Raw genomic sequence first — 13,472 nt, 5'->3', positions numbered from 1 at the left:
TGAGAAAAAAAACAGGATGACACCGGGATATCACCAGTCTTTTCAATGGGGCCAGCGGCAGAGTCGCTAGCCCCCTTGAGAAGATATGGAGAATACCGCGGACTTCTGCCACAGCTGTCACAGCTGTGGCAGAAATGCAGCATGCTATCCCATTGCTTTTAATGGGATCGGCGCTGCTGCCGGTCCCATTGAAAGCAGTGGTTTTTGGCAAGCCCTGCAGTATGATTTTTGGAGAAGGGCTTGAAGTATAAGCCCTTCCCTGAAAATCATCAATAAGGGGTTAAAAAAGTTTTTAAAAAAGTACTCACCTCTCCGCCGCTCACACGCATCCTCCGGCTGGCTCCCCGACACTGCTATCCAGCTCTTTCAGCAGTCGGGGATTTAAAAATCCCCGCCTCCTGAAAGGGCTGTGCTGATTGGCTGAGCGCTCAGCCAATAGCAGCCAGTGCTTAGCTATTGGCTGAGCGCTCAGCCAATTACAGATAGTGCTTAGATATTCATTCATTAATAGCTAAGATAGTGCTGGATAGCAGTGTCAGGGAGCCAGCCGGAGGACGCATGTGAGTGGCAAAGAGGTGAGTACTTTTTAAAAACTTTTTTAACCACTTATTTATGATTTTCAGAGAAGGGCTTATATTTCAAGCCCTTCCCCGAAAATCATACTGCAGGGTTTGCCAAAAACCACTGCTTTCAATGGGATCGGCAGCAGCGCCGATCCCATTGAAAGCAATGAGATAGCATGCTGCACTTCTGCCACAGCTGTCACAGCTGTGACAGCTGTGGCAGAAGATTCCTCCATCCCCGCGGTCCCTGTGGGGATGAAGGAAACTCCTGCCACAGCTGTCACAGCTGTGAAAGCTGTGGCAGAAGTCCGCGGTATTCTCCATATCTTTTCAATGGGGCTAGCGCTGCTGCCGCTGGCCCCAATGAAAAGACTGGCGATATCCTGGTCTCATTCCGGCGTCTTTCTTGTGCTGCGAGGCGAGTGTTTTCACTTGCTCTCGCAGCGCAAGATAGAAAATATCGCCAGTTGGTGTCCACCCTAACGCAAGCTAATAAATGAGCAGACGTTGTCTGAAAAGTTAGTGCCCCCTCAACATTAAATCCCAGTCGAGTGCCATCTATAAGAAATGCCATCAGTCTCCCTCCAATAAACGATGCCAGATAAAAACAAAAAAGCCCTATTCTGCTTCAGTGTCTGTATATGTAGACTTACTCCCCAGCAGCTGGATAAAAACTAAATATCATTCTGCGAGCAGTGCTAAAAGTAGGCTAAAAGTTGACATGACTGCAAATGGCAGAATATAACTATAATGAATGGTCAATATGGGCCTGGCATGCTCAGTTCCCTAGCTTTATTAGAGGCCTCTCACCCATTCCTTTACTTATATGGGAGCTCACCCCTTTTGAGGTGCTATGCTTTTAAATAATTCTCTCCTTACTCACTCGGTGGGGCGACTCTAGCAGTTACTCCTCACCAACGATGAGCCTTTGTGGACTATGCTTTGTATGAGAGTATGAGTAAAAGAACTACATACAGTATCGCTATTTCACCAGATGATTGAACAAAGGCAGTATTCTGCTCCACAGGTTATCAGTTTTAACCATGATACACGAAAAGATTTGTAAGTTCCTATCCTGTTGCTACAAGGTGGCTGTTGTCCTGTTATGCTGCATTAGATATTTTCTCAGTGCCCTGAAATTGCTGAAGATATGGGGAGGATGAGGGTATACGCCCTCATAAGTAGTGAAGTTGTCAACTTATAATGCCCTTTTGGGCCTCAGTGAACATTCTTTACAAGTAGGTATGTGCGGAGAAGATACAGCGGTGCCCTGCTGCGGCCCTCCTTTTCATAGTACCCAGTTCTGTATCCATGAAAAAAAGGCCTCAGGGTTTTGTATCCAGGCCACCTGCCAAAGTCCTCCGAGGCAGTGGAAAAATCAGACTCTGCCCCCTAAGGTACAATGGCTGGGCACTGGAAATTTGTTGTATGGAGGAACTAATAGCCCATGATACCAACCGGTGTGGGTAGTTCTGTTATGAGAAACTCTAGAATACGTGGCCTGAGCATCCTCTACTATGCAAGAACTAGAAATCTATGAGACTCCCATCCTTCTATTTAGAAGGATTTGTGTTTTTTTCCCTTACATTTTCTCTAAAAAGTTTTCAAAACATATTTTATGTTCATACTATTCATCCTTTTAAACGCCATATGGCTCTTACAGTAAGGAAAGTATTATGGGCTGCAACAGTAATATAGCCTGCAACAGTAATCTCAAACAACATTTGCAGTTAAAGTTATAGTTTTTTGTAAATCCAGCAGCGAGATTGAAAGCCAGAGCACTAAACAACAGATTCTTTATGTAGAAAAGATGGTTATACAAACAGGGGAGGTGGAGCAATGTAGCAGAAGTCAACAGCTGTTTCGCATGGATAGATGTTTCTCTGAGACTTACATTTCTTCATTCATGCTTTACAGTTTTTCTAAAGCTTGGATCACTTCTTTAAACCAGACCTGTCCCCAAAATTATTTCAGACCTAAAAATTCCGACCCCAGACCAGGCCTTATAAATCAGATGCCAATATTCAAATTTCACACGGCACAGTATTCAGAATCCATAATTCAGACTCTAGAACCCATAGTTCAGACCCCATACTGCATAAAACAGACCCATACAAGACAATGGTATACACATTCTTTGCCACATAGCACTGCTTCTCCAAAGTGCCTTCTCACACTTTACCATATAACAGATATGTTGAACCGAGCTGCAACAAGTCACCTGATTGCTACATATTGGCCGGTACTGATTCAGCTAACTACAGCGTAGACTTTTACCACCCTGTTGGGGCCGTAGCCATGTCAGCGCTACGTCACCAGGTGGGCAGAACCTTCCTTCATTCACCAACGCTTCAAAGCACTCAACTCACTCATTACCACATGGCTTCCAGGTCACTGTCAGCGGCTACATTATAAGGAGGGGCACAGGTTAGTGTTTCCGCTAACATACACATGCAGCTCCTAATCCCACTTTCACTTGATCTAGGGGTAGTACTCGAAAAGGAATTGTATATTGTAAACATACTATCAACTTACTTCTACTATAAAGTAATACATCTTTCTGCAGGTCTACATGGACAACACATTAAAGGGGTTGTCTGACTTAATTTTTTTAAATTTATGCTCCCCATGTGTAAAAATAATAAAAGATGCTATACTCACCTCTCTCGGCTCTCCGCAGGTCGGCCCTCCATGCTGTAATGGGACGTCAGAGGCTGCTGCAGCTTTATTAGAGGCCTCTCACCCATTCCTTTGCTTATACCCAGATCTCAATGGTTGAACGCGTCCTTCTGATGTCCCGTAGACAGGCTGTTTAGTGTTTACACCCTGACTATAGGATCTTTTGTTATTTTTAAACATAGGGAGCATAAATTTAAAAAAAATTAACTCAAACGACCTTTTTAGTGATGACACTTTTTAAATAACATTTAGTACGTTAAGGTATTTGTACATGTGTGTATGTTAAAATGAAGTATCCTTGTCCTGAAAGAATTACTAAAGTCTATGAAGAGAATTTGACATGAAATTGTCCCTTTCTTTTAGTTGGCTGTGAGATGGCTGGAGCACAACTGCCGGTATCAGTATATAGATGACCTGCTGCATTATGTACGGTTTAGCCTCATGGATACAAATACACTTCACACTGCCATCCTTTCTCATCCTTTGATCCAAGCCAGTGAAACAGCTACAGCACTTATTAATGAAGCCTTGGAATATCACCAAAGTATCTATGTACAACCGGTATGGCAGACCATACGGACAAAACCACGCTTTCAGTCCAGTACACTTTACATTGTTGGAGGAAAGAAAAGGGAAATCTGCAAAGTTCGGGAGCTCCGATATTTTAATCCTGTTGATCAGGACAATGTTCATATTGCAGGAATTGCAAACTGGAGTGAGTTGACTCCTATGCCAGTGGGGAGAAGCCACCACTGTGTGGCAATCATGGGTGACTTTTTGTTTGCTGCAGGAGGAGAAGTTGAACATGCCACGGGACGCACCTGTGCGGTCAGGACAGCATGCCGATATGATCCTCGCAGCAATACATGGACTGAAATAGCTCCAATGAAGAATTGCAGGGAGCATTTTGTCCTCGGGGCACTTGACAATTGTCTTTATGCAGTAGGGGGCAGGAATGAATTACGACAGGTTCTGCCATCAGTAGAGCGGTACTGTCCAAAAAAGAACAAGTGGAACTTTGTACAGTCTTTTGACAGATCTCTTTCATGTCATGCTGGATGTGTTGCCGATGGCCTTCTCTGGATATCAGGTTAGTGAGACTTGTTTTAAATGATGTAATTTATGTTAATAGTCTGTAAGGCTACAGAATATGGTTTTTTTGAACATTCAGTAGAAGGCAGCTTCTATTGTATTTCAGTAGAACAAGAACAATTTGGTTGCAATAGGCATTATTAACAGTTCTAACATTGTCTCTATGAGGAACTATCTAAGAATACAGGGGAAAGTTAAATTAACCTTCCAGTCTAAAGGAAAAAATGCCAATAGATATCTCATGTATACCAGGTATAGTCTTCCTTCAAAAGCTGATGCTGCTCCTCTGATTTGGAGCCTCATTTGCCCATATCTGCTACAGTCCCAGACTACCCTATGCACAACATGCTTAGAAATCAAATTAGAGACAGGCTGACTGATGGACAATCGGTGTCTAATATTTACTGAAATAGACATTCAAGGAGAGTGGATATGTCCTTTTTAAGCCAAAGAAGTGAAAAGCTTTTTAAGGAGATGAATTAAAGGCCCTTTTACATGCATCGATTCTCACTAAAACGGACGAACAAACTGAGGACATTTTTGCATAAAATTACACGTACAGCTAATACTTTTTAATCATCTCCATTTCCTCATTAGCTAAAGCAAACTCAGTACGAGTTGTTTGCTCAGGTTGGTGTGTGTTTATGCTGGGGATTATCTGGCTTGTAGGATTCCATTGTCTTCTCCTGGCAGGAGTTACCAATGTACTCATTATTTATGCAAGGCAAACACAGTGAGTACATTGTTTACTCCCCTCACGTCCGCAAGCCACTCAAAAAACTGAACGAATTCCATTTAAATGGAATATCTTTGAGCGGCTTGACAACTATTTTTATGCTGGCTAAAAAAACAGCAGTAAATGACCAGTGAACAAATAGTGCACGACTGCCCGCGTTTACATGTAACTATTATCGCTCACTTTTGCAGTTTGAACAAATATTGAGCGATAATCGTTGCCTGTAAAGGGCCTTAAGGCAGTAAATATTTCCAAAAGGATTACTAGTAATTGTTCCCCTTGAGGCCCTTTTACATGAAAGATTATCGTTAAAAAAAAATTGTTTAAACAAGCAAAAATGAACAATAATCGTTCAGTGTAAATGCAGCCAACGATCGAACGATGAATGATAAGTTGTTCGCTTTTCATTGTTCAGTCGTTCTCGGTCACTTATACAGCAAATGTAAACAACTGAACTATTTCTCGCGTGAACGAGCCAACGATGTATCCGCCTGTATAAACAGGCTGCCTGAACAAACCCTGATATTGTTCACTCGTTCAAATGAGAAATCGGCAGGTTTGTAGAAACGTTAATTAGAAGCATTTTGTTGAAAAACAAAGCAGGAAACCATATTGTAAGGGTTTCATTAGAAATAATTACAATAGTTGATCACATGTAAGTACTGTACACCAAGTAGCCAGGTAAGATATGATACACCTTGTATATATTTTCTTTTTACGTTTTATACATATATGTTTGCTATTTTTTCATCTTTATCATTTTTCTCCCTGTGTTTCCTGTTTTGAAGCGGTGGTTTACTGGACAACCTAGTAGACATCTGAAAAGTTCATATAATATTAATATCATTATTACTACTACAATAAAGTTTGTTCTCCAGTACCATATTTTACACTAAAAGACTTTCTAGCCCATAAAATGCAACAGATTTTGAATGGAGAAGAAATTATTCATAAACGCCACTCACGCTTACCCGTTGTGTCATATATTTTTTGGCCACGTTCGAACTGATTTGGAAATCCAGAACACATGTACATAGGTACCGTACCTGTGAACTGGATATTAAAAACCCCATTAACACAATGCAGATTGTTTCCCTACAGATTTGAGTACAAGCTGTGGATTTTCAAATGCCCATTATATTGTGTTTGACACAGATTTTCTCCGCAGATTGCGAGCTATGTAGTGTGATGAGTGTGAGCTGTGTGGTAAATGTAAACACCCCTTGTTGCTCCTTTTTTCACTCACATCGTCATCATTTACAGTATCTGCTACACTCATGCAGGGCTGCCCAAAAGGATGGGTGGCACACCAGATCCCCCCCCCCCCCCCCCTGACCACTTCCTTAGTGACTGGGCATAGCACTCATGGAATGGAGTGTTCGAAATTAATGGTTAATTACATTGCAAAAGTTCATGCACGCACTGGGTGACATCAGCTTGTCCTGTGTGGGAGAAGAAATATAATAGACAGTGATTTTGAATGTGTCCTTTCTCTTTCTGATTACAGTTTCTGACATTAAAGGGGTTTTCCAGGACTGAAATGTTGATGACCTATCTTTAGAATAGGTTATCAGTAGTTTATCTGCAGGGATCTGCTGCTCTGGTCCCCTGGCTCTTAGCTGTTGTCTGGCCCGCTGTCAGTCTGGATGTAAATGGAAGGTGACAGCTTCATACACATTGCAGTGCTCCAGGTTGGTAATGCAGGCACAGCTCTTATTGAATTTAATATGAACTGTGCCTGCATTACCAACCCAGGACACTGCAAAGTGGTCAGCTTTTGGCTGTGCCCACAGTGGCAATGAGGCAAATAATAGCTGCAGCAGTCACATGTACCTATGATAGAATGTCATTGCTGGAGCCAGAAGATTACAGTGAGGTATTGGGCACCAGCAGAAAAGGAGATGTTGGGAGGGTGAGTTTTGATATTTAAAAAAAAAAAAAATTTATACAGCGCAGAGCAGATTTAAAAAAAATTCTATCTCTGGACTACTCCTTTAATTAGTGTCAACTTATAGTCACTACAACTATTAAAATAGCTTTAGGCTGAGTGCACACGGCAGGTCTGGATTCAGCCTGCGGAATCCGACAGGGGCTCCAGCCCTGGCCACGGCGGGTGACTTTGTGTACCTTTCGTCTTCCTTGCTGACGTCCGCGCGGACCTCTTATCTTCCGGCTTCCCTATACTGTGGATAGTCCGCACAGCTCGCCGTCGGACATCCGCAGTACAGAATTTTTTTGTTAAACTCCTGCTTTTCCTGTGGAATCTGTGGCCCTTCCTCAATTAACAGGGCCGTGGGTCTGACGGCTTACTTTCAATTGAACCGAACCGATCCGGTCGGGAACCGCAGTAAAGTGGAGCATGCTGCGATTTTTCATCCGCTAGTGGAAACCGCAATTGGTTTCCACTCGTGTGCATGAAGAATAATTTTTCCATAGCATGCCATGGAAGGTTATTGCTGCATAATCCGGAGGTGGACGCCCGCCCCAAAATCTGCAGCAAAAATCCGCCTGTGTGCATAAGGCCTTAAAGGGAGTCTGTAAGCAGATTGCATCAGCCCTAGATAGGAGCAGGACATAATCATACCTATGCACATGATTTCATAAATAGCTTTCACCAAGAAAATGAAAGTTTAATTGTTCGTGTGCTGCTTCGGGAAGTGCCATGAGGGCGGGACTTCTCTGAACTGTTCTACACCATCAATTGAGCTGCTGCACACCTCTGACAGCTGTGGTAGTCTTCTGGTTGGACGCCTCAGCTGTCAATGAGAGTTGTGAAGCAGCTCAAGAGTGGAAGACACTTCAGAGAGAAGTCCCACCCTCATGGCACTCGTGGAAAGGGTGCACCAGTGTTTAAAGGAGTTCTGATACGAAAAAGGTTTTTATGCTTTAACAGCCATTGTTTCCTGGTCTGCCCAATGGACACAGGGAACCCACGATTTTTGGCGTATTAAAGCATAAAAACCTAATACTTACCTCTGACAAGCCAGGACGGGCCGCCCCCCTCCAGCATTGCGCGCAGGTGCAGAAGACAGGTGCCCTCTGACAAGAGTCAGGACGGGCCGCCTCTCCACTACACACACACAGAACTCCGAGTTCAGCCAGGACGGACGGGCCGTCCACAGCAAGCACTGCTTGTGACGTGGCGCCCGTCCGTTCACCTCGGAAGTGGCTGACGGACAGAGCAGGAAGCAGTCATTTTGACCGCTCTAGCTCTGCTTCAGGAAGCTGCAAAAGAAGATGCCCGATGGAGGGGACATGCCTGACGATTGGTCCTGGCCAGGCAAGGTAATAACATTTTTTTTTGTCATGTCAGAACCCCTTTAAACTTTCATTGTAGTGGTGCAGCTACTCCCTACTACTTCACCCCTACATAGTGCTGTCAGCAGTAAACCTGGTAACACACTCCCTTTAATACGTGACTACAAATTTTAGTTAGTGATGGTTTTTGTAGCTACAGTAAAGGTAGGTTAACTGAGTGATAGAATTTCTTTTTTTTTTCATTATTGCTAGTTTTTATATTGAGTTGGGTTGACCTAGCTAAAAAAATACGCAAAATTGATGTCTCCATTCAAAGAGAATGTATTCACTTGAATACAGAAGAGATATTGTAAAACGCGTTTGATTCAAAATTTTCAGTCTATCAAAAAAGTAGTATCCTTTTTTTATGAGAGTTTAAATGAAAAGAGATTGTCATGACCACCTGCTTGAATGCATCAATAGGGTTATGCATCATGAGTTAGGATTTAACCCTCGATTATAGTCACCATAGTCTAAACATTGCCGAGCATATTATATTGAGACGTTATTAAACCACCTAGGCATGGTTTATTTTATTGCAGAACACCTCACAGCTTAGAGCTGTCATTTCTTAACCCAAGTTGAATAAGCACTTGAATCATGGCACTCTTTAGAGAGAAATTACCAATTCTTTCAAAGACTGCTCGCCGAACAGGCCTGTCATTCTACAAAATATTGGTATTTATCATTAAAATAACTTTCTCTTCACCTTTCCAATGGCATTCTTTTTCAGTCTTTTGAGAGGTTAAAATTTTCCGTTGCCTGTGGTATACTTTGACTAGCACTTCAAGGATGAAACACAGTACAGTTAATTCAGATTTTTGGCAGAATGTATTTTAAATTTCATCTGTGTCACTTCAAAGTTAGAAGAAAAGTTGTTTTTGAAAATTGATTCTCATATAAGATGGCATATTTAATGCCAGATGTATCTATAGAGTGCTCAAAAGATGCAGATTATCCCCCTGGGGAGGCAGATCAAAACTGCCAATCAATAAAATATACTTATTAGGGGAAACCGAGGAATTTGTGCAACTGCTTTGATTGCAGGGGACAGTGTAGCAGCATGGGGTACCATAACCTAAGAGCAAGAAAATCAGCCTGATGACTTTCAAAGCCAAGAATATTGCTGTAGGCAAGGGTACTCCACACTAGGAAAAATTACAACATATATAGACTGTTAATAATTCCATATCTATTTTTGTGTCGTCAAATCTGTATGCAAATCCCCTGCATCTCATTTCAGAAGATTAATCTAAAAGTGAGAGGAGAGGTATGTGAAGTGCATAAAATTATCAAGCACCTCCAACAATGCAGCATGGAAGTAAAATATTCAGGAATGAACTTCTCTTGTTTTTGTTTTTCTTGCTTTGAGAATGTTTTTTTTTTTCTTTTTGCAAAAGAGGAACAAAGAGTCTTTTGTTATTGTCATTATAGAAATAGCAGAAGCCTGAAATGTATACAGTACAACTCATTAGTCCATGATGCCACTGGCTCCATTTTCATTCTGTTGAAGGTTATAATCTGTAGTGCCGGACAATGTGGCCTATTCTGTAGGCATTTAAGTTCATTAGAAGGCACATGAGAGACTCATCATTAAGCTCGCATGAGATTTCTATTGGACCTTTCACACATGCAGAATATTTCTACAAAGTTAATGCCCTTTTACATGGGACGATTATTGTTCTGTTAGTTCAGGCTCCTGCACTTCCCGGGGTTTGGAACGAATCGTCCCTAGAAAAGCATGCAGAAACTGAATGACTCGATGAGAATCGTCCAGTTGTTCAGTTTTAGGCATGCTTAAAATCCAAACAATATGCTGTTCGGTGTAAACAGCAGCCGTTCAGTATTAAATGGCCGCTGCTTACAGTGAATGGAGAGGGGAGGGGGAGAGCGGAGAGAAAAATCTCCTCCAGCCGCCGCACTGTGAGCAAGCCAGTGATACTCGCTCCGGTGTAACAGCAGAGGGAGCCAGTTTACACAGGGACAAGTGTTGGGCATCATTTGCCCGACACTCGTCCCGTGTAAAAGGGCCTTACAGAAGCAGAAAATTGTGCACCACAATCTGCATGTGTACATGCGGGTCAGGGCTTAAACAGAAGGGTGTGTTTTTGTCTCGTTAGGTGGCAGTGAAAAGTACAGCCGCATTACGGGATGAAATGAAACCATTGATAGGGATTCTTGCATAGTATTATTATGCATGAGAAAAAAAAAGGACTTGCCGTATCTTTCTTGCACATAGTTATTACTACATACAAGAAAGATAGGGCAGGACCTATCTTCCTGGGGTTTTTTTCTAACTCGTGCATTATAGAGCATTATAGAGCGGAGTTTGAGTAGTATATTAGCGCATACTCCCATATGTTTTCACCCTTAGGCCAGCTTCACACAGGCGATTTTCGTGTGATGCGAGAGTGCGTGAAAACGCAGAATTACGAAACCCATTTGCATTTTTGTGTAAAAAAAAAAAAAAACGCACCATGCCCTATCTTTCTGCGTTTTGCTCTTTTTTATCACCCATTTTTTACTATGGAATCTTCGCTTTATCTCATTGCAACACACGAACTTGCAATTTTCTTGCAATACTAAATGTCTTTAACATTAACACGGCATTTGCCTGAAAATAAGACCCTGCCTTATATTAATTTTTGCCCCAAAGACGCACTAGGTTTTATTTTCAAGGGATGTCTTATTATACTTACCTAGCAGGCTCTGTTCAGGTCCCTCCCAATGCTCTCCAGAGCTCTGACGTGCTGAGACTCAGCATTGATTGGCCAATTCATAAATCCCGCCTCCACAATGCGATGGCTGTGATTGGTTCTTTGACCGCTGAGCAGCCAATCAAGGCAGCGCTCGATGCACCAATCACAGCCATCGCATTAGTTCATCAAGCACTGCATTGATTAGCTGAGCAATCACTTCCTGGAGGTAGGATTTATGAATCCCGTAACCAGGAAGTGATCTGCAGGATGCATGGCGGAGCTCTGGCCAGCAGCAGGAGGACCCGAACCAAGCCTGCTAGGTAAGTATTCCTTTTTTTTTATGTAATACAGCTAAGGCTTATTTTTGGGGTAGGGCTTATATTTCAAGCCTTCTGTAAAATACAAAAAAAAAAATCAGGGTAGGGCTTATTTTCAGGGTAGGTCTTATTTTTGGGGAAACAGGGTACATACAATTATGAGAAAAACGAGGGAGAAAATCAGAAATGGAAGCTATGTTTTTGTGAGAAAGAGCATTGCTGGCGCTCAGACATCTAATAAACAAAATTGCAATATTGCTGTGATTTTCTCTACCCTTATAGAACGTAAATCCACAAACAGCAGATTAGGCTGCATTTTTAGGTGCGGATTGCGGAACTTTTTTACATGTGGCTCCTAATGTATTCAATAATTTGTGTTGAATGGATGACATGAGAATTCACAATTTAAGGGCTTAAACAGACGGGTGGATGTGCTATTAGCACATGCACCAGTGTTGCTTCTTTTTTGTCTATTTACACCCCGCGTTATTGCACATGAGTTTGAAAAAAATGTGGGAAAATAGGTCTTGCCATTTCTCGTGCATACTATTAACATGCGAGAATCCTGATAGTGAAAACGAAACCATTCAAATCGGCTTTCACGGCCACAAAACAGGACAAAAACACACATATTAGTACATATTAGCATATTATAGCAGGGAAGCACTCTTATAGCTTATAAGCAATATAGTAATACAATAAGAAAATTAAATTATGTCAATCATGATGTCTGCTACAACACAGCTGTTTCACATTCAACAGAGGAACATTGCAAAAGAGTTTTTTCAGTGAAATATAGTGAGCTAGGCAACTGGACCACCCAATCTCTTCGCCACATCTAATGCTGCCAGTAAAAAATTGACTCTCAGGAGACACAGCGAGCATCATCGATGATATGGACCATAAAAATCCAGGTCAAAATCTGCACCTAAAGATACGGATTTTGACGCAGATATTTTGTGCAGATTTGCTGCAAATCTTTCCACTATGGAATATCCACAGCCAATCCACTACCTGTAAATGCAGCCTTAGGGCTCATTTACACTAGCGTATATCGGGCGGCGTTGTACCGTCCCTCCTCGCCCCTTGTCCATAGCCAGCAATGGGAGTGGGCGAAGCAGATCGAAGCTTAGCTCCGCCCCCATCATGCCCCCTCCCATTGCAAACGCCGGAGTGGAGGAAAAAGGCAGAGAGCTGGTGAGGGGGAGGGAAAGGGTGGGGACTGCTCAGATGGGAGCATATATTGGCCGGTCGTGAATACACCGGCCAATATACGCTCATTTAAATAAGCCCTTAGGGTAGAAACACACAGTGCAGGTGATTGCACCCAGGAAACCATAGCCGCACAAAGTACTGGCAAAATTGTACGGCCATTGGCTACCGCAGGTGGGTGTGGTTTGGTTGATTACAGCTAGCCCCACTGTGTCTTTCCACCCTGAACATGTTTATAATTATGGTACCAGAATGAACCTCAGTATCAACATATAGCACTAGAACGAAGTTCATGACGTAAATATAGTATGAGAGCCAAGCTCATAAGATAAATACAGCACCAGAACCAAGGTCAGTACATAGATACAGTACAAGAACCCCTCCAAAAATATGTTTTCTATAAGGCAACCTTTACAATAGGGTTGGGCTTAGATACAGCACCTTAGCTCTAGTATACTCTAAATAATACAGTTGCCATATAAAGTAGTGAAATACTGTCATTACACAGTGATAGTGATTACAGTGCAGTTACCTCCAGTGGTCACATATGTTGTTTCTTTGTGGAGTTGTCCATTTTTTGTTTTCTTCTCTCTGGGCCTAGACCGCAATTGGGACATCTAACTATGACTTGCCTCTGCACACTCGCCCCATCGTGTTGCTGCAGCTGCTAATCAACTTTTCAGTGTCCTCATAGTAATAATGTGCCTGCTGTGACTTCACTAAGTAATAAGCACACCTATGTAACACCACTTAGTAATAAGCCCACTATGTGGCACCACGTAGTAATGGGCCACCGTTTAGTGATAGGAGCCCCTCCATGGCTTCAAGTAGTAATAATGACCCCAACTGTGGCCAGTGATAAAAAAATATCTTATGG

At 42.3% G+C, this 13,472-nt stretch overlaps 1 protein-coding gene across 1 annotated transcript in view; it reads left to right on the top strand.

Annotated features, from left to right (window-relative positions):
* The window catches only part of KLHL32 (kelch like family member 32), a 139,952-nt gene that overhangs the window by 87,446 nt on the left and 39,034 nt on the right, over positions 1-13,472 (top strand). The window contains exon 4 of the mRNA XM_066591439.1: positions 3,606-4,332. Coding sequence (XP_066447536.1) covers positions 3,606-4,332 — 727 coding nt within the window. The remainder of the gene's footprint in view (positions 1-3,605; positions 4,333-13,472) is intronic.

Source organism: Eleutherodactylus coqui, chromosome 1 (assembly GCF_035609145.1).
Source record: "Eleutherodactylus coqui strain aEleCoq1 chromosome 1, aEleCoq1.hap1, whole genome shotgun sequence".
NCBI classification, from domain to species: domain Eukaryota; kingdom Metazoa; phylum Chordata; class Amphibia; order Anura; family Eleutherodactylidae; genus Eleutherodactylus; species Eleutherodactylus coqui.
Note: the sequence above shows the minus strand (reverse complement) of the source record. Positions and strands in the feature narration are given on the sequence as shown.